At 51.5% G+C, this 23,142-nt stretch overlaps 4 protein-coding genes across 6 annotated transcripts in view; 2 read left to right on the top strand and 2 right to left on the bottom strand.

The window, feature by feature from the left end:
• Positions 1-153, bottom strand: part of srr (serine racemase) — a 36,418-nt gene extending 36,265 nt beyond the window's left edge. The window contains exon 1 of the mRNA XM_060038789.1: positions 19-153. The gene's annotated coding sequence lies outside the window, so the exon portion shown is untranslated. The remainder of the gene's footprint in view (positions 1-18) is intronic.
• gramd4a (GRAM domain containing 4a) overlaps positions 1-23,142 on the bottom strand; it is a 169,709-nt gene that overhangs the window by 124,184 nt on the left and 22,383 nt on the right. The gene's annotated exons all lie outside the window — the stretch shown is intronic.
• On the top strand, positions 131-5,880 carry trmu (tRNA 5-methylaminomethyl-2-thiouridylate methyltransferase). Of its 2 annotated transcripts, none has more exons than XM_060038783.1 (11): positions 131-365; positions 567-732; positions 839-945; positions 1,182-1,294; positions 1,899-2,012; positions 2,509-2,562; positions 3,249-3,315; positions 3,719-3,819; positions 4,592-4,736; positions 5,195-5,277; positions 5,475-5,880. In XM_060038783.1, exons 1-11 carry the CDS (start codon positions 284-286, stop codon positions 5,628-5,630), a joined length of 1,188 nt encoding a protein of 395 aa, XP_059894766.1. In that variant the 5' UTR covers positions 131-283; the 3' UTR covers positions 5,631-5,880. The 2 variants fall into 2 exon arrangements, with proteins under 2 accessions (XP_059894766.1, XP_059894764.1); XM_060038781.1 differs by having other exon boundaries at positions 1,182-1,304; positions 1,840-2,012.
• Positions 6,519-23,142, top strand: part of celsr1a (cadherin EGF LAG seven-pass G-type receptor 1a) — a 57,829-nt gene continuing 41,205 nt past the window's right edge. Inside the window, exon 1 of one of the 2 annotated variants that reach the window (XM_060038734.1) lies at positions 6,519-10,412. In XM_060038734.1, coding sequence (XP_059894717.1) covers positions 6,764-10,412 — 3,649 coding nt within the window. In that variant the 5' untranslated portion in view covers positions 6,519-6,763. The remainder of the gene's footprint in view (positions 10,413-23,142) is intronic. The other variant, XM_060038735.1, reaches the window with a different exon arrangement.

The raw sequence follows: 23,142 nt of genomic DNA, 5'->3' as shown, positions 1-23,142 counted from the left end.
ACATGTGTATCTACCAACCGTATTATGTATTCTGGTTATTGTTCGTTTTGTTTGGTTTCTGGCAGCTTCTCTACGTCCACTCAGGACAGTCCCGACTCTCTTCAAGCGCAGATTCACTGAGAATGGCAGAACTATGGAGGGGGGCTCGTTCCTCGTTCCCGGTCGGACTCATTTTAGGGGTGCACAGCTGTCATGTCGGCGCCCATCGGCAGCGCTTTAGTGGCCTGACTCCTGTGTTGTATAAGTTAAAATATCAATATTGGAGATATAACATTTGTAAATAATGGGTGTAATTAGACATGTGGTTTGTGCGATGTCCGGGGGCGTGGACAGCTCTGTAGCCGCCTTATTACTGAAGCGAATGGGTAAGAAAACAACGATTGTTGTGTAACACAATTCTATTTATAAGGAATGTCGCAAATGTTATGAAAACGGTATACGCACACACACACACACACACACACACACACACACACACACACACACACACACACACACACACACACACACACCGATATTACGTTTGTCATTGGTATCGAAGAATACTTTGTCTTTGGTGTCTTCAGGTTATCATGTCAGTGGTGTGTTCATGAAGAACTGGGACTCTTTGGATGAGAAAGGCGTCTGCACCTCAGACAAGGACTGCGAGGACGCCTATCGGTCCTGTCAGGTCCTCGGCATCCCGTTCCATCAGGTCTCCTACGTCAAAGAGTACTGGAACGAAGTGTTTAGGTACTTAGGTCACCTTGGCAAATTCCTAAATCACACACAATGCATATTATGTTGTCTTTTATGTTTTTTTATCGCGTTGTAAATGTGTATCTCATTTCACGGCCAGTGATCTGTTGAGCGAATACGAGAAGGGCCGGACCCCAAACCCCGACATTCTGTGCAACAAGCACATCAAGTTCAAGCATTTTTGCAAACATGCTCTCAACACTTTAGGTAGGTGTCAAATATGTGCGTTTTATATGATTAACTTATCGGATGATCTTTTCATCTGAAAGTCTGCACCATGTACCTATTCAATGTTCAGCTCCTGAGACGATACATTAGTCGGTATGCAGTTTGATCATAAGGTACATTTCACATTTATTTAAAAACTGTCTTAAAGTCCTTAATCCTTTGTATTTAAACAAAGTACTTAAGGGATACTTTAGTGTGGTGTATCGTTTGTTTAGATGCTGACGCCATGGCAACGGGTCACTACGCCAGGACGTCCCAAGAGGACGAGGAAGTGTTCCGGCAGAAGAACGTAGCTCCACTCACCGGCCGCTTCAAGGACCGCTTCGAGGTCCGCAACCGTACGTCTCCGCCCATCACCTTCGCCCACACCATGACATCATCATCATCATCGGGCTGCACTCATGACATCATCTCAACCTGTCCCTCTACACCAGGGGTCACCAACCTTTTTTAACCTGAGAGCTACTTCATGGGCACTGAGTCATACGAAGGGCACCCAGTTCTATACACTCTTCTAAAATAACAAATTTGCTCAGTTTGCCTTTAGTTGTATATTACTATTAATTATTAATGATACTCATCTATGTGAAGACATGTTAATTAATCAAGTCATGTTAATGATTTCTCACAATAATTACCAACAATGACTTAAAAAAGGTGTGAAAGAGTTGTTCAAGAATGAGTAGTTCTATTTTTAGAACAGGCCTGCGGGCGCCTCATGTGGTCCTTGCGGGCGCCATGGTGCCCGCAAGGACCCGCGGGCACTGTGTTGGTGACCCCTGCTCTACGCTCACAATGACATCACCGTGACATCATTCTCAGCCCTTTCGTTCTACACTAATAATGAGATCATCTCTACGTCTCCTCTACCAGCGGTGAGGTTACACCAGGGTGCCGACCCCTTTAAAGACCAGACCTTCTTCCTCAGCCAGATCTCCCAGGAGGCCCTGCGGCACACTATGTTCCCGCTGGCCGGACTCACCAAGGACTTTGTGAAAAAGATGGCGGCTCAGGCGGGGCTTCACCACGTGCTGACAAAGAAAGAGGTGACGAAAAACATGGCCGACTGACGTAGAAAACTCAGTCAAAAGTAAACTGATAGTGGACCAATGAATAGATTCAGGATTATAAAACATTTAAGCCTTAAGCCTGGATAAATGTTTACGGCATCAGTGTTGGTAGGGCTCACGTTATAAAAATATTTATATGGATAAACAATACAAGACAATCCTGTTTATTCAAGAAGAGAGAGCAACTATTCAGAATCGAGTGGATACTTCTGAGAACGTTAAGAACCATGAACACCGACACAAAATATGGTATAGGAACGGAACTGTTGTGAACCATACACTGGGCTCACTGTCTAAACAGCGGTCTAGGCGGACATATGGAGGTTCTGAGTTTGATTCCCAATATCCACAACCCAACTGCACCCCTACCTGCCTAAATAAATTACGTGTATCTGAAAGACTGTCAGTCATCGTGGATGACAGCGTGAAGGTGCTTGTAAAATATGATGAACTGTTTGCTGTTTGTTTCCAGAGTATGGGAATCTGCTTCATTGGCGAGAGGAACTTTGAAGACTTTATCCTGGAGGTGAGGAAGTAGAATATACCATATGAGTGAATGATACACATACCATTATAGGACTTAATAATTACTCCCATTGTAGGGCCTAATGATATGCAAGACATTATATATAATTGCCCTATATTCTTTGTCAGTTTTTTATTTATTTTATTTTGAATTCCTGTTACTATCTGGTAGTGTCCACTGTGACACCCTCTAACTTCTTAACCTCTACAAACATTAATTATAATGTCGCAACCCGGCTCTAGGGTTGGACAGCAAAGGGAGCACAACACATGATTGAACTTAGTGTAACTAAAGCCGGGCAGACACTGTACGATATTTTCAATTGTTTGACTCGGCACCAGCTCAAACTGTACGACTAAATCGCAGGTTTAAAGAGTTTGCAGCACGTGATTCATGTTCTCACACTATACGGCACGATGCGCTGATGCGGCTTGCTTTACCCTCACGAGGGGCGACCCGAATTTCAAACCGTTTTGTTTTTCTTGCGACCATACGATCGCTGTTCGGGAGTTGGTCGTGAGTTGTTCCCGCTTCTCGTTACCCCGTGTATACTGCACCGTGCACGACACACGACTAAGCCGAAACTCGGCCCGGACCCAGAAATAGTCGGACAAGTGAAAAATCGGCGCAAAATGGGCCAAAAATGTGTGTGTGTGTGTGTGTGTGTGTGTGTGTGTTCCTCCCAGTACCTGGAGCCCCAGCCAGGAGACCTGGTGTCTGTGGAGGACGGGACCGTCATGGGTCGCCACAGAGGTGAGTTCCCCCCTCAGTCACACCTTTGCTCCAGGTGCCGACTGTCCCAGAAACGCCCTCGCCTCGCATGTATCTGAATGAAATAATAAATACATATACAGTATAGTGCAATATAGCTCTATTTATATATCTATGTATCTATTTATCTCTATATTAAGATGGATGGATCTACAGATCTAGATGGGATCTATAGATCTAGATAAATATATATCTATATCAATAGATATATCTTGATCTATATTTAGAGATATATACACAGTTCGTTTATAACGCGCGTGTGTGTGTGTGTGTGTGTGTGTGTGTGTGTGTGTGTGTGTGTGTGTGTGTGTGTGTGTGTGTGTGTGTGTGTGTGTGTGTGTGTGTGTGTGTGTGTGTGTGTGTGTGTGTGTGTGTGTCTCTCCAGGCTGGTTTACCCTGACCCTGGGTCAGAGGGCCCGGATAGGGGGGCTGAAGGACCCCTGGTTCGTCGTGGACAAGGACGTCACCACCGGAGTAGTCTTTGTGGTGAGAGAGTGAAAAAGGGGTTTTATGTTGTAATATTTACCTTCTCTATGTTATTGTGTTTCTATACTGAGCAGAGCAGTTGTGACCGAGGATACCGAGTATATACCGATACAACATCTGGCATTGTAACTACTAGTGGCACTTGTTCTTTTTGAAAGTTTCTCTTAAGATGGCACCAATACTCGATTCCCTTACTACTGTTTCTGTAATTAATATTACAATGATTATACATATATCATATATAATAATAATATCCATACCATACCAAGCATCCATACTTCCATGTTTTTCTGACTTGGTTGCTCGAACGCACTTAGGTCAGAGATTACGTGTTTCCCATTCCTACTATTCACCTCTGACCGTTAACGAATGCAGCATAACACCATATTGTTTGTGATGCTCTTTGCCTGTGTAGTAAGTGTCGCCGATACCGGCTTCTTCATTTTATGCAGTATCGGAGGAATTTCCGATACTGGTATCGGTATCAGAACAACTCTAGGAAACTCCAGGTCAAGCCGGTATAATCCGTTCCTTGTTTTCAGGCTCCAAGCCTGAGATCCAACTAATGGAATCCAGTTGTTGGAACCAAAACCTGGCAGGATCTTTCGTGCAACTACAAACGTTTTTTTGCTAATCTTTTTGGTGTACATTAATATTCTTCTCAGGTGCTCCATGATCTCTTACACATTTGCGCAATGTGTGACGGAGTTGGCCTGGGGGTCATACGGCCACGAGTCACATGTATCACCATGATGTCATCGTTATGTCATAGGGTCCGACAACCAACCACCCGGCTCTGTTTCGGGACACGCTGCAAACGGGCCGTTTCCATTGGATAACGGTAGACCCGCCTCCTGTGCTCGTCAAGACCCAGATGATGGACTGTCACTTCCGCTTCATCCACCAGATGCCTCTGAGTAAGAGCTGCCTCTGGGCCTGCCTGCTGATGAACGTATGAATGAGGAATGCATGCATGAATTAACGGATGAATGAATGGATGAATGAACGTAGGAATGTATGCATGATTGAACGGAGTAATGCATGCATGAATGAACGTATGAATGAGCGTATGATTGAACGGAGGAATGCATGCATGAATAAACGGATTAAAGAATGGATGAAAAAACGTATGAATGAACGTATGAATGCATGCATGATTGAACGTGTGAATGAATGTATGATTGAACCTAGGAATGCATGCATGAATGAACATACGTATGAACGAATGCAAGCATGAATGAACGTATGAATGATGGTATGAATGAACGTATGAATGCATGCGCTGCAGCCTCTTGGCAGGGTTGGGCAGCTCAAAACGGTGGGAACTAGGCCCCCCAAATGCCAAAGTCGTCCTTTCCTTCTGGTTGTTCTCCAGCTCCCTGCACTGTCACTCTCAACATGGACGGATCGCTGTGGATCACACTCTCCCAACCCATCAGAGCAATCACACCTGGACAGGTACACACACACACACACACACACACACACACACACACACACACACACACACACACACACACACACACACACACACACACACACACACACACACACACACACACACACACACACACACACACACACACACACCCCTCTCTCCTCTGGACAGGTAACAGCCCAACCCCCTCTTCCTCCCCCCCCCCACTTCCTTCCAGTTTGCGGTTCTCTACCGCGGTGGGGAGTGTCTGGGCAGCGGGAGGATCCTGCGACTCGGCCCGAGCCAACACACCCTGCAGCTGGGCAGGGAGCGCATGGCGGCGGCAGCCTCTCTGGTTGGACCCCGGCCCGGACCCCCGGATCAAGCTAGCTGAGAGAGGCTATGCTGGGAGCAGGCACAGCCATGCCACGGCTATGCTACGGCTACGCCACGGTTACCTGACACTGCGGTAGACAACCGGCGTCGTATGACTCCATCTGACTTCCTACTGTGTTCAGAGACAATATTCAACAGAAATACACAAACGGAAAAGAAACAACTGTTTTTGTGTATGTTTTTTTTAAATTGTCCAAAAGGTTACAAAATGTATATGATGTAAATATAAAGTGGTCTCCTGAACGCTTTGTAATTGTGTGGTTTCTAATGGCCTGAAACAGACTTTATTCACCACCAGGGGGAGCTCTGCTACTGTTTTCCTTCACTGACCGGCGGCGCTCTCAGCCGTTTGATGTCCACAGATAGAAACAGCAAACACATCTAACACACATCACACAACCCGCTGTTTAACTTTCCACCCGCTTTTCTTTTTTAATGGTGTGTAAATTAGTACTGGACCTGATAAACGCGTGGTGTAACCTTGATGGCATTCCAGGACATGCCTTTACGTTTTAAAACATAAAAACACAACGTTCACATAAGATGAAGCGACGTGAAGTGACATGATACTGGTGGTGTATGTTTTATTTTTTATATTTCTGAATTTGGTAATTTCATTGATTTATATATTCCAACAAACCCGTTTCCAACAAACCCGTGATGAATAAGGTAGAACTTGAACTAACTAACTGAAAACTTAAAAGTTAAATACCTCTCAGAACAATCAAGTGAATAAACGACCCCCAACAGTTTCATTTTAATCGATAATCACCCAACAAGTGTCCCAGGACTCTCGAATCAGCATGAGGACCCAGCGGGGGGGGGGGGGGGGGTCCCAGAGGAGAGATCCCAGCAGGTTTATGGTAATCAGCTCCTGAAGGAGGAGGAGGAGGAGACACGGAGCCATTTTGTAGTCATTTAAAAAGTTGCCGTCAGACTCCGCGGCCGCTTCAGCAGACCGCGGACCCCTACGGACCCCAGGGGCCCTTTCCCGGTGCCACTCTAGACCCGTCCGTCACCATGAGGAGTAAAAGAAGCAAGACGAGGAATAAAAGCAAGACGCGGAGCTGGGCGAAGAAGAGTTAGTGGTTAGTTCGTGTTCCTGTGAGTGTGAGTGTGTGTGTGAGAGCCATGGAGGTCCTACCTGTGTGTTTGTGGCTCCGGGTGTGTGTCGTCCTCACCGCGCCGCTGCTGCTGAGGGGTCTGGAGCTGGACCTCTCCGAGACCCTCCGGCCCGGAGCCCTCCTGGCCGACCTCTCCCTCGGTCCCGGTCCCGGTTGGACTTACACAGTGAACCGGACTTTATCCCCCGCGGTCACCCACAGCTGGTTCCGAGTGGACTCGCGCACCGGGGTCATCCGGCTGTCCCGGAGGGTGGATTGCGCGCGCGGGTTACGACCCCCGCAGAGCGTGTACTTCAGTACCACCTCGCGCACGTCCGGAGACGTGATCCTGACCCGGTTCAACGTGCACGTGCACGGCCAGGACTGCTTCATCAAGTACCGGAGGAAGAGCGCGGCGTCGCGTGAGAAGCCCGACTTTCGCATCGCGCAGGTCATGACCCTCGGAGGGGAGACCCCCTGCTGGGCCGCAGGTAAAGTGCTCGTGAATGTCACCCAACTTTTGCCCGCCTTTGCGCGAGACGTCCCGTTAGAGGACGCCGTGTGTACCGTTGACGGGCTGCACGCGGTTTTCTTGCGAGGGAACTTATTGCTGGCCGAAGACTTTTGCCGCGCACCGCGCGAGCAGAGCGCGCAGGTGGGTCTGCGGTGCTCGCTGCAGACCCACTTGAATGCGCGCGGCGTGTCCAGGGGTGTGGACGTGCCAGCGCACGGGGTTTCCGTTCCAGCGCGCGGCGTGTCCGTGCGCTTGGTCTTGCGTGTTGTGTCAGCGCCCGTGCCAGTGGGAGAGCATGGATATTTATCTTTAGAGTCTGATCGTGAGATGTACAATGACCCACAACAACAACAACACCGAGACCACCCGCGGGGCAGGAGGAGCGTCAACAACGCTCCTACGTTCAAGATGCCCAACTACCAGCTGTCCCTGGCGGAGAACCAGGAGGCGGGCACGTCGGTCATCACGCCGCGGGCCACGGACCCCGATGAGGGCGAGGCGGGCCGGCTGGAGTACGTGATGGAGTCGATGTTCGACAGCCGCTCCAACGACCAGTTCACCATCGACCCCCGCAGCGGCACCATCAGCACGCTGCGCCCGCTGGACCGCGAGGTCAAGGACACGCACGTGTTCAAGGTCACAGCGCTGGACCACGGCACCCCGCGGCGCTCGGCCACCACCTACGTCACGGTGACCGTGTCCGACACCAACGACCACAGCCCGGTGTTCGAGCAGACGGAGTACCGCGACAGCATCCGGGAGAACGTGGAGGTGGGCTTCGAGGTGATGACCATCCGCGCCACGGACGGCGACGCCTCGGCCAACGCCAACATGGTGTACAAGATCCTCAACGCCGACGACAACCCGGCCTTCGAGATCGACGCGCGCAACGGCCTGGTGCGGGTGCGCGAGCGGCCCGACCGCGAGGCGCGCGACCGCTACACGCTCATCGTGGAGGCCAACGACCAGGGCCGCGACCCGGGCCCGCACAGCGCCACGGCCACCGTGCACATCGCCGTGGACGACGAGAACGACAACTACCCGCAGTTCGCCGAGAAGCGCTACGTGGTGCGCGTGCGTGAGGACGTGGCGGTGAACACCAAGGTGATCCGCGTGGAGGCCACGGACCGCGACCAGGGCAACAACGCCAAGGTGCACTACAGCATCATCAGCGGCAACGTCAAGGGGCAGTTCTACATCCACGCGCCCACCGGCGTCATCGACATCATCAACCCCCTGGACTTCGAGAGCATCCGGGAGTACAACCTGCGCATCAAGGCGCAGGACGGGGGCCGGCCGCCGCTCATCAACGGCACGGGGATGGTGGTGGTGCAGGTGGTGGACGTCAACGACAACGCGCCCATGTTCGTCAGCACGCCCTTCCAGGCCTCGGTGCTGGAGAGCGTGGCGGTGGGGTACTCGCTGCTCCACGTGCAGGCCATCGACGCCGACTCGGGCGAGAACGCCCGCCTGGAGTACCGGCTGGCGGACACGCCGCCGGGCTTCCCGCTCGCCATCAACAACAGCACGGGCTGGGTGACGGCGTGCGGCGAGCTGGACCGCGAGTCGACCGAGTTCTACAAGTTCCGCGTGGAGGCGCGGGACCACGGCGTGCCCGCCATGTCGTCGGCGGCGAGCGTGAGCGTGACGGTGCTGGACGTCAACGACAACACGCCGGCCTTCACGGAGCGGCGGTACGAGCTGAAGATCAACGAGGACGCGGTGGTGGGCACCAGCGTGCTCACGCTGACGGCGGTGGACCGCGATGTCAACAGCGTGGTCACCTACCAGATCTCCAGCGGGAACACGCGCAACCGCTTCGCCATCACCAGCCAGAGCGGCGGCGGGCTGGTGACCCTGGCGCTGCCGCTGGACTACCAGCAGGAGCGGCAGTACGTGCTGACGGTGACGGCGTCGGACGGCACGCGCGCCGACACGGCCAGCGTGTCCATCAACGTGACGGACGCCAACACGCACCGGCCCGTGTTCCAGAGCGCCAGCTACCAGGTGTTCCTCAGCGAGGACCTACCGGTGGGCTCCGTCGTCGTGGTGATCGCCGCCTCCGACGAGGACACGGGCGAGAACGCCCGCATCACCTACCTGATGGAGGAGAAGGTGTCCCAGTTCGCGGTGCACCCGGACACGGGCGCCATCACCACGCAGATGGCGGTGGACTACGAGGACCTGTCGTCCTACACGCTGGCCATCGTCGCCCGCGACAACGGCATCCCGCAGAAGATGGACACGGCGTACGTGGAGATCATCGTGGTGGACGCCAACGACAACGCGCCGCTGTTCCCCCGCGACGTCTACCAGGGCTCGGTGTTCGAGGACGCGCCCGTCTACACCAGCGTCCTGCAGATCTCCGCCATGGACAAGGACTCGGGCTCCAACGGGCGGCTGAGCTACACCTTCGCGGGCGGCGACGACGGCGACGGCGACTTCTTCATCGAGCCGTACTCCGGCATCATCCGCTCGGCGCGCAAGCTGGACCGCGAGAACGTGCCTTCCTACAGCCTGAGGGCCTTCGCCGTGGACAAGGGCGTCCCCCCGCTGCGGGCGGCCGTGGCCGTGCACGTGGCCGTGCTGGACATCAACGACAACGCCCCCGTGTTCGACCGCGACGTGCTGGTGGTCCGGGTGGAGGAGAACCGGCCCGTGGGGTCGGTGGTGGCGAGGATCGGCGCCACCGACCCCGACGAGGGCACCAACGCGCAGATCATGTACCAGATCGTGGAGGGCAACAGCCCCGAGTTCTTCACGCTGGACATCTTCAACGGGGACCTGACGGCGCTGGTGGAGCTGGACTACGAGAGCCGGCGGGAGTACGTGATCGTGGTGCAGGCCACCTCGGCGCCGCTGGTCAGCCGGGCCACGGTGCACGTGCAGCTGGTGGACGTCAACGACAACGTGCCGGTGCTGCAGGACTTCGAGATCATCTTCAACAACTACATCACCAACAAGTCCAACAGTTTCCCGTCGGGGGTGATCGGGGCGGTCCCCGCGCGGGACCCCGACGTGGACGACGAGCTGAGGTTCAGGTTCGAGTCGGGGAACGAGCTGAACCTCCTGGATCTGAACAACCGGACCGGGGAGCTGCGGCTCAGCAAGGACCTGGACAACGACCGGCCGCTGGAGGCCGTCATGGCCATCTCCGTCTCAGGTAGGACCCCCCGCACTCGAAAAACACTCTGACACCGTCTCCTCACCCCTCACTTCCTCACCCCTCATCTCCTCAATCTCACCTCCTCACCCTCTGAGTGGTTGTTGACACAGACTGCGTGACACACAGTGACACAGTGAGATCCATGTTTCAGTCCCGAGGGGTCGTCTCACTCGTTCGACAGAGTTGTACACAGAAGTCAGAGTCTCTTGTCAGAGCGTTCTCATATCGGGCTGATCTTGGCGGGAATCAGACACTCGAAACGGGCGGCATGATGTGGCTCAGGAGGTAGAGCGGGTTGGCTGGTAACAGGAAGGTTGTAGGTCAATCCCGGGCTCCTCCTAGCCGAGTGTCGAGTTGTCCCTGAGCAAGACGCCTCACCGGGATCGCTCCCGACGAGCGGGCTGTCGCCTTGTGTGGCTGACGCCACCGTCGTTGTGTGACTGTGTTCATGAACGGGTGAATGCAGTTCATTTACCATGAGAATGGAGAGGTTCGTACGCTGTGGAAGCCGGCAGGGCCGCTGAGCCCGGCGTGTTCACTGAGTGTTTGCTCCGGGCTCAGAGGAGGATCCGGTTCTTCTGCCTGGGTGCCAAGGGTGATGGATGTTTTGTTTGCCAGTGGTTGGTCGTGTGAGGGAAACGGTGGGAAGGAGCGTAACGCATGGGGCCAGGCAGCCTCTCTGGCAAGTAACATGGGGCTTCATCGCACCACACAGCACGCACCATAACAGAGACACACACGCATGTATGCATATACATGCCACACATGGGTACAACACACACACACACACACACACACACACACACACACACACACACACACACACACACACACACACACACACACACACACACACAGAGATTCCTGTTTGACACATTCTGCTGGCAGCGGTGTGGTTATATCTGCTGGAGATGTGGAGCAGCCTGTAGAAGATCCCCCCCCCCCCATTCAGATCAAAGCAGGCAACACATTCTCCTGGTGGTTTTATTTGGGGCTGAACTTGATTTAGTTTCGGGGCGGGGGTCCGGCAAGGTGGAGACAGAACGCAGTCACACACAAGGAATGTCGGAAAGATGCCTCTTTACAGCGACACAGACTTTGTTCTCGGGTGTTAAACATTAGACAGAAACAAACACATTCGGGCATTAACTCCCAAACTGGCCCAGAAACCATCACACACACACACACACACACACACACACACACACACACACACACACACACACACACACACACACACACACAGCAAGATAATACCACTGACATTCATCAAAATGTCAGAATTGGTACATTAGATGTCTTGAGAGAATAACTACCCTGTCAGAGATTGCAGAACAATCGTACCATCTCTCTCTCTCTCTCCCTCTCGGTGTGTGTGTGTGTGTGTGTGTGTGTGTGTGTTTGTGTTTGTGTGTGCGTTTGTTTCTGGGCCAGTGTGTGTGGGTGGGGGGGGGGTGTATCTTGCTCTCTCTCTGTCTCTATATATTTATGTATATTACACTCTACGTCTCTCTCCATCATTCACTCCATCACTCACTCTTAAGTATTAATCTGAAGCATATGTTGGAGGCCTGCAGTATTCTAACGGTAGCTCAATAAGAATTGCATCATATACTGTACAGACATGTGTATCTGACTCCGTAAAGTAAAATTTAATAGGACAGCTTTTTTGTTTCAGTCCTCTGGGCCCATGTTTGAATCAGTCACACTGATAAAAAATATCGGAAAATGATTCCAGATGTTAAAGTTCGGGAAAAAAATCCAGGCTGTTGGCTGAGATAACTGGAAGACGTCTCTATGCAACGCTTCTGTTGCCGTTCAGATATTGACTTTTTATTGATTTCGTTCAGACTCGCAGCTCGAGAAGATGTGGAGCTATCTAAAGTTTTATGGCCCTTCTGGGTCCCTAAGGGCCTCTGACGCCCCCTCCCCCACCGGGACACACCCACCCTGAGGTCAAATGTTAGCTAACCATTAGCAATGTCGTGGTGACCTTTCAACCCCGCCGGGCGGGCCGCTTGTATGAGGAAGTGCCTGGAGCAAGGGTGGGCTGGCTAACGCTATGCTAACGGTATGCTAACGTAGACTCCTAGGAGCAGGCTAACAGCAAGACACTAACAAGCACTGAATGCTGCTTTTGCCGTCCGTCTCCTTCTAACAATGCCCTGCATTCATCTCTATGAGTGAATTATAAACTCACACTCTCTCTCTGTCTCTGCCTCTCTGTTTCGATCATCTCTCTCTCTCTCTCTCTCTCTCGTTCTCTCACTCACTCACTCACTTAGTTATTATCTGGTCACTTTATCCGTCCAATCGCGTCGTTTCCACGTCCCCCACCGTCGACGCCCCTCTTCGTTCGGCTCAGAGTCTTATCGCTCAAACACAGAAAACGAACCCCACCGACCCCTGGACCGTAAGGTCATGAGGTCAGCACTCCCTGTTTTTGCCGCCAGGTGTGCCGTTGATTGGTCCAAACGGACCCTCTAGTGTCACATGACGCATGGGGGATGAGGTCCTGATCAGCCTACCAGAGTGGCCGATCCGTCCGTCATTCACCTGGGGCGACCCTCCCACTTGTGATTTCGCTAACGGTGGGGGTTTTGAATTGGCTCGACTTTCTTGCCAATATGCATCATACCGTCGTCCTTTAAGACACTGTTCACTGCACTGTTTACTTTTGCACTACCACCGCTGCACATACTCCTCCACCATCCTACCTTATCATCATGTTCAATGTGTCATAGGATCTGTCTTTATCAGGCATTCTCTGTACTCCTTACCCTTTAATTGTATACCTGTGAGTGGTTTAGATTCCTTGTGTGTGTGTGTGTGTGTGTGTGTGTGTGTGTGTGTGTGTGTGTGTGTGTGTGTGTGTGTGTGTGTGTGTGTGTGTGTGTGTGTGTGTGTGTGTGTGTGTGTGTATGCCTATGTATGTGCTACTGGATGCCTAAAATGTCCCTATGGGATGATTAAAGTATCAATCTATCTAAGACATAAGTACGGTGTTTTAAAGTTTGAAAAATCGGGAAAAAAGTTTGATAAACATACGGTTGTACCTTGGAGACGGACTGAGAGCTGAGATCATGAGTGTCGTGTTTTCAGGCGTAAAGCGATGTTGGATCTCTCCCAAGCATTTCACATGTCTGTACTCGTCCTTTTAATTACTTAAACGATGCCGTAATGGAAGCGAGGTTGGGGAAAAAAAAGTGGAGTGGATGGTTGTTCAACTCTCTGCTTAAGTTGAGGAAAGTGAAAGCCTGGCGTTGTAGAACGTCGTGTCTTGAGCTTCGTTGTCAACCTGCGGGCGCCCCAGAGCCCGAGTCCCTCAGTCCTCCCTGTTGCACAGAACATGGAACTGGGTTCATTTACATCAACGCTAACCTTCAGGACAATCAGCAGACGTTTTTACCCTGAGTGACTTACAATAAGTACATTTGTCAGAAGAAAGAGAAACCTTAAATCGCTGTCGGTACAGTAAGGATGTTCATAGAACCAAGTGCCAAGCACTAACAATCGCTATTTAACCCATTCCCTGTTTACAACAAAGACAGCTAGGATAAGGGTTTATGCCGACCGTGGTTCGTTATCAGCAGATACTTCAGAGTCACGGTGGATTGTTTGATTCATGTCATGAAGGAGAAGGTTCTAAGGTAGGGGTTAGGGCATCTGGCTAGGCAGGGCATCGAACCCAGAACCTTCCAGTCATGGAGACAAACACCATAACGACTATCAAGTCCCTCTTGGTAAATAGATAAAATAGTTGCTAGGGCTGTCACTTTTTATTCGAAGTTCGAATATTCGTTCGAAGGTGGGGTGAAAAGTTCGAATTCGAAGTGTAATTCTCCATTCGAACTGTAAAAATGCGCTATAAAGAAGAGAGCGGCGAGTGGCTTTTCCTCAATAAAGCGGCCCTCCTGGATCCCCGCTTCTCCCGGTTAGTCCACCTTTCCCCTGCACAGAAACATCTAGTGACTGAAAGCCTCTCACACGAGCTCATTGAAACGGAGACCGACACTGATCGCACACGACAGGGAGAAAAGTCCGCTGCTGCGCTGGGCGCGATGGGCAGCCTGTAGCGGCTGCAGCTGCAGCGGTAACGGAGAGCTGCGAGACTACTTGTAATTTTCTTTACAAGTACAAAAGAGCAGCATGCCGTGTTGGAGGTCGGCCTCACAGATTGTTCGTTTATATAGGCTGTGTGTGCCATGGACGACATGCGCTCCGCATATCGCGCTCCGAGCAGTTATTGTTAATGCGTAAAAGACAGCCGCACTTGTGTGTCGGAGCTTCCTCTTGTTGTGTTTACAAATGTGTTATCAAAGATGTGTTTTTATCCTGTGCTGTTATGAATTCAGTAGGTATACGTGATTTCCACACGTTTTTTTTTTTTTTTTTTAATAGTTCTATGGGGGGGTCGAATGTATTCGAATTAATTATGGACATTCGAAATTCGTTCGAATTTCATTTTTGGAAAAAGTGACAGCCCTAATAGTTGCATGGATTGACACACAAGTTATTTCAAAAGTGTGTGTGTGTGATTCCATTGCTGTATGTGTGTGTGTGTGTGTGTGTGTGTGTGTGTGTGTGTGTGTGTGTGTGTGTGTGTGTGTGTGTGTGTGTGTGTGTGTGTGTGTGTGTGTGTGTGTGTGTGTGTGTGTATGTTGTGAGTTCTCCCATCGTAATATGAAGCCTTCTTATCAAAGTGGTTTGCCTCTGTACAAGACTCTACTGTTACACAAACACACTCCACCAGCATATAAATAGAGAGCTGTGATGGAAGAATCACAAGTCGGAGGGAATGGCACTATAAGCCTTATTGGCCTTTGGCCCAGTGGCTCCAACACAGTCAGGAAATGGAAACAATGAATGAAACGGTTTCACTCCTGATCGATGGTGAGTGTTTACGTTTGACAGACCCTCTGCCCTGCATATGTGAAGGAAGGAATATATTCTATATTCACTCTTTATGAGAAAGAGGGAGAGATATCTCATTGCATGCTAACACACGCACGCACGCACACACACACACACACACACACACACACACACACACACACACACACACACACACACACACACTCCCCCTTCCTTTCCCTCCTTCTCTCCCCGTCTCCCTCTCTTTTGTGTCGTCGCTGTATAAAGTTTCAACATAATCACATTGCCACGGTATCCCAGGGGGCTTTGCTGCGTGTCAGGCCAATCAGACGCAGACTCAACACATTCTGTCGACGTGCCGTAAACCGTGAGCTAAATTTTATAACGTAGTGTGTGTGTGTGTGTGTTTGTGTGTGTGCGTGTGCGTGTGCGTGTGTGTGTGTGGTGCGCAGAGGCGTTAGTTTAAGGGCTTAGTGTGCGTTTTAGTTTTACACCGCCGATGTGTGTTGTGTGATGCTTGAGATTATGCTGAAATGAGCCATAAAATGTAAGTGGGAGGGAGGGTGGGAGCAGATAGGGGGAGAGAAAGGTAGGGGAGAGAGGGGGTTGGAGAGAGAGAGAGAGAAGGGGTGAGGGGAAGAGAGAGAGAGACAGAGTGGGCGGATGGAGAGAGAAGGAGAGAGGGGGAGAGAAAGACTGGGAGTGGGGGGAGTGAGGGACAGAGGGGGAAAGAAAGACAGAAAGGAATTGAGGCAGAGAGAGAGGGATGGAGAGAGGGAGGGAGAGAGGGAGGGAGAGAGTTTATGGACTTCCCCATACCCCCACCTCCCGGGCCGCCCTCCCTCCCCTCTGTTCTCCTCTCTTATCTCCCTGTGTCATGCGTCATCGTACCGGGAAGAGAAACATGATTTAGCCGCAGGTGTGGACAGGACATGACACACACACACACACACACACACACACACACACACACACACACACACACACACACACACACACACACACACACACACACACACACACACACACACACACACACACACACACACACACACACACACGGTGTGAGGACAGATGACCCCCAGAGATCAGAGCAGGGGGGGTCAGTCGGAACAGGAGGGAGAAGGGATGACCTCTGACCTCTACCTGACAGATGAGACCCATTGTTGTGTATGTGTCTTGTCCTCACACGCGTCCAAATCATGTCGGTCGAGGCTGCTACACTGGTGTTAAAGACGGATCTGGTCAGATAGATGGAAAGATAGACAGATGGATGGACGGACGCTTCTGATCCCCAGGTGGGGATTTCTTTGCCACTACACAACAGAGGACCAAACGACCACGTACCCACATCTTTGGAGAGTTAAGAGAGAGGGCGGCGTGTGGCTCAGGAGGTAGAGCGGGTTGGCTGGTAACCAGAAGGTTGTTAGTTCCAACCCTGGCTCCTCCTAGATGAGGTTTCGAGTTGTCCCTGAGCAAGGCATCTCACCCTCACTCCTCCCGACAAGCTGGCGGTCACCTTGCATGATTGACCGCCATCTGTGTGTGAATGTGTGAATGAATGGGTACAGCGCTTTGAGTGGCCACTGGTTAGAGAAGCGCGGCCTAAAAATGCCGTCCATTTAACATTTACCAGTACAGCGGGGAAAAGCAGACCCTAGACACCTCGGAGCTGGGCAGCAGCTGTCCATTGAACACGTTTCTACAGTCTCTGAAATGCCCTGAAGAGGAGGGCTTCACACACTGTCGCCCACCCTGATCTTGGGGTCTGGTACCCTGAGTCTGGTCGAGCTGGGTCTGATCTGGATGTGTGTCTGGGTCTTTTTTAGGTCTGACTGGGTTAGGGTCTGGTCTGGGGGGTCTTGTGGGTCTGACTGGGTCTTGTGGGTCTGACTGGGTTTGGGTTTGGTCTGGGGGGTCTCGTGGGTCTGACTGGGTCTTGTGGGTCTTACTGGAACTCAATGTGGTCTTACTAGGTGGATCTGGACCTAGTCCTTGTCGGATGACTTGGGTCTGTCTTCCCTGTAGATCGCGTGTCTGTCTGTCTGGCGGACATTCCCAGATGGTCCCGGCTGTAAGTGATATCAGCAGATCACATTCATTCCTCTGCTCACACACACACACACACACACACACACACACACACACACACACGACGCAGTGTGTGCCGGCATACTAGCGGTCAGCCAACATGTGTTGACCGGTAATTTAAGAGTGTTTTCTGTAATTGATTAAACGGAACAGACGCAGGACAAAAGTGTTTCTGTAACGTGAGGCGGAGTTGGCTCTCACCGTCAGAGGGATCAATCGTTATCTTTAGCTTGTCAACCATTATTAAAAGGCAGAGGAATACCCTGGCTACATTATGCTTTTCATATTTAAAATACCTAGGTTGTCATTCCTCCGATTGTCAACGAAGTGAAAGTTGTGGATCCAATGCTGAGCTTCCTCGATCCTCTTGTTGTGTGTGTGTGTGTGTGTGTGTGTGTGTGTGTGTGTGTGTGTGTGTGTGTGTGTGTGTGTGTGTGTGTGTGTGTGTGTGTGTGTGTGTGTGTGTGTGTGTGTGTGTGTGTGTGTGTGTGTGTGTGTGTGTGTCCCTTGCTCTCCATCTCGCTCCCTGTCAGGCCAGGCCTATGTCTAGTCCTACATGCTGCAGGGCAGCACTTCACTCAAACTCAAGTGGATTAAAAACGAGGAGTATTACTGTAACTGAACCCCCACCTATTTCTCTCTCTCTCTCTCTCTCTCTCTCTCTTCTCTTCTCTCTTCTCTTCTCTCTCTCTCTCTCTCTCTCTCTCTCTCTCTCTCTCTCTCTCTCTCTCTCTCTCTCTCTCTCTCTCTCTCTCTCTCTCTCTCTCTCTCTCTCTCTCTCTCTCTCTCTCTCTCTCTGGCAGTACCATCCTCTGTCTCTCTCCGTTGCCCCGTGTCTCTCTGGGCCGTGAGTGACAGTGACCAGCTGTTTCCACATGTCCATACTGACACGTGTGCTAAAGATGAGAGGGGGGGAGGGCAGCAGCCATCAGACCCTCTGAACCAGTTCTCCCAGCAGTCAAACGGTCGTGACTCATAGAGGGAGGAGGAGAAAGAGCTAATCCAGTCCAAATGAAGCACTGGAGGACAGATTTAACCACCGGGTCATGCAGAGACCCTATGTCATTAGCTAGGGGTCAGGGGTCAGATGCAACCGGTGAGTCATACAGAGACCCCATGCCCCAAGGAAGACTCAGTGACAGGTGCGCTGTCTTCTGTAGCTGATAGCTCATGCAGCCGTTAGCTTCTCTTGCTAATAGCATCTACCGCCATGAGCTTATTTAGTTGGCAGCATCTACACCCAATTAGCCTCAAATGCTAATGGCCTCTATTGATAAAGCCTCTGTGGTTATTAGCTTGGACAGCTAGAAGTTTGTACGGCTAAAAGCTTTGACTATGGCAAATTGTCGCTTCACAGATAAAAGCTTAGCCAGCTAGTAGTTTCTATAGCTTATAAGTGAGTGAAAAAAAGAGTCTATGGCTAATATCATCTATTGCCAGTCGCTTCTACTGCTACTGCCTCTACTGCCAGTAGTGCTAGCAGCAGCTGCAGCTGATTGGCTGCTTGCTCCTCTGCAGTGGATGGCGTCTGATGTGAAAGGTTTCCACTGTTAGCGGCCTCCATGCTGTTGGTTTGTAGCTCCGACAGCTAGTGGCTAATGTGTGGGAACGTGTTGCATCAAGCTTCTCTCGCTGTCTGAATTACTGCGTGTCGTGGTGCTTTCCAAAATTATCTCCTGGAATTCCCTTTGATTACCTAAGTGTTGAGTTGCCCGTTTGTCACTCACACACACATGCACAACACATGCATGCATGCATGCACACACACACACGCACGCACACACCCGTGCACACATCTCCTGGGGGTCCTCTTACAGCGTCTAATGTTGTCAGGGCAACCAGCGTTCTGCACTGACAGCTTGGAAAGGCTGCTGAGCCCCAGTGCATCATGGGTAGAGCTGAGCAGACTTAGATGTGTTGTTGACACCGTTTAACTCGACCGTGCCCTCCGGCCCTGCACCTTCAACTACAGAGAGGGAGAGTGACAGAGAGAGAGAGAGAGAGAGAGAGAGAGAGAGAGAGAGAGAGAGAGAGAGAGAGAGAGAGAGAGAGAGAGAGAGAGAGAGAGAGAGAGAGAGAGAGAGAGAGAGAGAGAGAGAGAGAGAGAGAGAGAGAGAGAGAGAGAGAGAGAGAGAGAGAGAGAGAGAGAGAGAGAGAGAGAGAGAGAGAGACTATCCTGACATGGTGAGAACCTTTATAGAGAGAGCTGATGGAAAGAGATCCACCAGCTCTCTCTATCAAACCAGCATCCATGAAGTGTCTGGTCCAGACTGTCCTCGATCCCAGTTCTATCTCCCGGTGATCTGATATCCCGGAGACCACAGGTGGGAGATCACAAACATCCTGAGATGACAACATAGACACACAAACGCACACACACACACACTTTGCCCAACGTCTCTGGATTTCATTCAGGTTTCACACAAATATCCGTTCTCTCGGAGCGTCGGCTAAACAAAACCTGCCACTCCCTCAGAGACGTCTGGAGTTACCGCGCTATCAAAATAAAAGCGACTTAATCGCACCTCAGAACAGTCTCCAGTTACGGCTCCATCAAAATGAAAGCTCCTCCATCCCCCTTCAGGACACTTGTTGGTGACGTGTCCTCCGGGTAGGTCTATTAAAAAGACTACCTCACTTAATCTTCTGTCAGAAGTGTTCAGTTACAGGAATACCAAAATAAAAGTCCCGCTACGGAGTGTTACGGGTCTGCGCTGGGTTTTACATGTGCTGTAAAGGAGCTGGCCTTGACAGTTGGAGATCTAGTTTTGGTTATGCAGCTTACAGGCATTCTTAATTTCACATTTGATGTTGGGAATTGAATGCGTCACGATTACACCTAACATGAGATATTCATCAGTTTCGGTTAACGGGTTTCTTGTCATGTTCAGTGTGTGGGGTGGGAGGGCTGTCCTCAGCTTTCAACATCAGCCAAAGACACTTGTCTCTGGCCCTGTCTATAGCCCGGTCTCTAGCCCTATTCTAGCTGTTCTAGCCCTGTCTCTGGCCCTGTCTATAGCCCAGTCCCTAGCCCTATCTAGCCCTCTCTTTGGCCCTATTTTAGCCCTGTTTAGCCCTGTTCTAGTCCTGAACCAGCCCTGTTTTAGCCCTGGCCCTGTCTAGCCCTGTTTAGCCCTGGCCCTGTTCTGGCCCTGTCTAGCCCTGTTCAGGCACTGTTCTGGCCCTGTCTAGCCCTGTTCTGGCCCTGTCTAGCCCTGTTCTGGCCCTGTCTAGCCCTGTTCTGGCCCTGTCTGGCCCTGTTTAGCCTTGGCCCTGTCTAGCCCTGTTTAGCCCTGGCCCTGTCTGGCCCTGTCTGGCCCTGTCTAGCCCTGGCCCTGTCTAGCCCTGTCTGGCCCTGTCTAGCCCTGGCCCTGTCTAGCCCTCTTTAGCCCTGCTCCTGCCTAGCCCTGAGGTGTCCTCAGGTGTCCCATGTGACAGAGGGAAATAACATGCATGCTGCAGACACACTTTATCAGATTACCAGGTGTCGGGACAGACAGGAAGGCTGTAATAATGTGACCAGTGTGTGTGTCTGTGTCTGTGTGTGTTTGTGTGTGTGTGTGTGTCAACTGGAAGGGGAATTGTATTGGGTGGATGGAATAAAATCGGTTAGTCCTCTGATGTGTGTGTGTGTGTGTGTGTTTATATCCGATATCTCCGTATCCGCAAGTGTGTCCGCATGTGTGTTTATCTAAATGTCTACACATGGACGTTCCTATAGAAGGTGTGTGTGTGTGTGTGTGTGTGTGTGTGTGTATCTTTCTATAGTGTGTGTACAGTGTGTGATTATCTCTGGCTGTGAGTGTGTGGTATTGCCTGTACAGTCAGTGTGTCTGCAAGGTGTGCAAATGTCTGTGTTTGTGTAAAGTTGTGTGTGTCTGTGTGTGTGTGGTTGTGTAGGTCCCTGAGTCATACGCCTAGCAAATACAATTTCTGTGGCTGCTAATGTGCGAGCTGATGTCTTATTTGGATGTCTCATTCAGGAGGTGTGTGTGTCTTTGTGTGTGTGTGTGTGTGTGTGTGTGTGTGTGTGTGTGTGTGTGTGTGTGTGTGTGTGTGTGTGTGTGTGTGTGTGTGTGTGTGTGTGTGTGTGTGTGTGTGTGTGTGTGTGTGTGTGTGTGTGTACGGGGTATGCATGCATGCACACAAGCGTGTGTGTGTATATGAGAGACCCCATGTTTGTGCACAGTATGTGTGTGTGTGTGTGTGTGTGTGCGTGCGTTCGTGTGTGTGTGGCTCTGTGTGCCCAGTGTAACAGGAAATGCCAAGTAGCTAAGGTATGCTGATGGCACCTCCTTCCCCCAGCTTCCAGGGAAACAGGAAGAGGCTGAGTAGAGGAGCGCAGAGCGCGCTGATCTTTAGTGCTCTAATCATATCACCTCAGTCAGCGGCCGCCTTCATCCGAAGCCCCCCCCCCCCCCCCCCCCCCCGGTTTATGAGAGACGTGTTGTTGAGCAGAAGGCAGGGTTGAGACATCATGCTCAACACTGCCTAAAGGTAATGCTTGTAGGACATCGGGGATCGAACCCAGCACTTTTGTATGGGAGTCGCACCACCATTGTCCACTGCGCCGTACTGCCACCACCCAGCACTAGCCTAACCTCGCTGGCAATTAAAACATTAAACGCGTGCGCACGCATCGTAAATTCCCAAAACGATTTAGGAATTTACGATGCATGCGTTTCATTTTTTTCGTCTTCCGGGGACCCATTTGGGATGTCTCGACCAAACCTCCCCCCTCCCTCCCTCCCTGTCTCCCCCCTGTCTCGACCCAAACCTCCCCCCTCCCTCCTGTCTCCCCCTGTCTCTACCCAAACCTCCCCCCTCCCTCCCTGTCTCCCCCTGTCTCTACCCAAACCTCCCCCTCCCTCCATGTCTCCCCCCTGTTTCGACCCAAACCTCCCCCTCCCTCCCATGTCTCCCCCTGTCTCGAACCAAACCTCCCCCCTCCCTCCCTCCCTGTCTCCCCCTGTCTAGCCAGCCTACTGTTCAGTCTCACATCCAAACCCCCACTCCTCCTCCTCCTCCTCCTCCTCCTCCTCCTCCTCCCTCCTCCTCCTCCTCCTCCTCCTCCCCCTCTCCAGGAGCCTCCCAACACGGGCAGAGCGCCCACATTGGCTCCCGCTGGGTGCCCTGGTGCATTCTGGGCCACGTCTGGGTTATTCAGGGGTTTTCCTCCTCTCCTGATAGCAGGGAGGCACAGAAGCTCCCACACCGTTGGCGTCCTGTGGACTCATCAGGGGGGCCGTGACTCGTCAGAGGATGTCGTTAACGGGGAGCTTGTCTTCATCTCTGCCCTGAGGCCGGTTCATGGCCACTGCCGGTGGTTTAACCTTTGACCCTGACAGGTTGACCCTGTTTAGGTTGAGGAGAGCCTTGGTTAAAGCAGCTGTGTGTGACTGTGTGTGTGTGTGTGTGTGTGTGTGTGTGTGTGTGTGTGTGTGTGTGTGTGTGTGTGTGTGTGTGTGTTAAAACAGCAGGTTTGTCTAAGAGAGGAGGGGTGTGTGGGCGGCCAGTCTGTTACCTCTAGGGGTCAAATGCAATGTTAAGACACACACACACGCACGCGCACACACACACACACACACACACACACACACACACACACACACACACACACACACACACTGCCCTCACCCTGGATCTTTCTCTAAATATCTATGATTTAATAATCACATCTAAATTATACAATGAGACATTTCCCCAAATCCTGACCGAATAAGTCTTGTGTGTGTGTGTGTGTGTCTGTTTGTGGTCATTC

This window comes from Gadus macrocephalus, chromosome 19 (assembly GCF_031168955.1).
Source record: "Gadus macrocephalus chromosome 19, ASM3116895v1".
NCBI classification, from domain to species: domain Eukaryota; kingdom Metazoa; phylum Chordata; class Actinopteri; order Gadiformes; family Gadidae; genus Gadus; species Gadus macrocephalus.
This window is presented reverse-complemented; position numbering and strand designations above follow the sequence as displayed.

Bases quoted from the DNA above. Each gene is read 5' to 3' on its own strand.
- trmu (XM_060038781.1), top strand. From the start codon at position 284: ATGGGTGTAATTAGACATGTGGTTTGTGCGATGTCCGGGGGCGTGGAC. The intron at 946-1,181 runs GTAGGTGTCAAA...TCGTTTGTTTAG, and splicing joins ACATGCTCTCAACACTTTAG to ATGCTGACGCCATGGCAACG. The intron at 4,737-5,194 runs GTAAGAGCTGCC...GTTGTTCTCCAG, and splicing joins CATCCACCAGATGCCTCTGA to CTCCCTGCACTGTCACTCTC.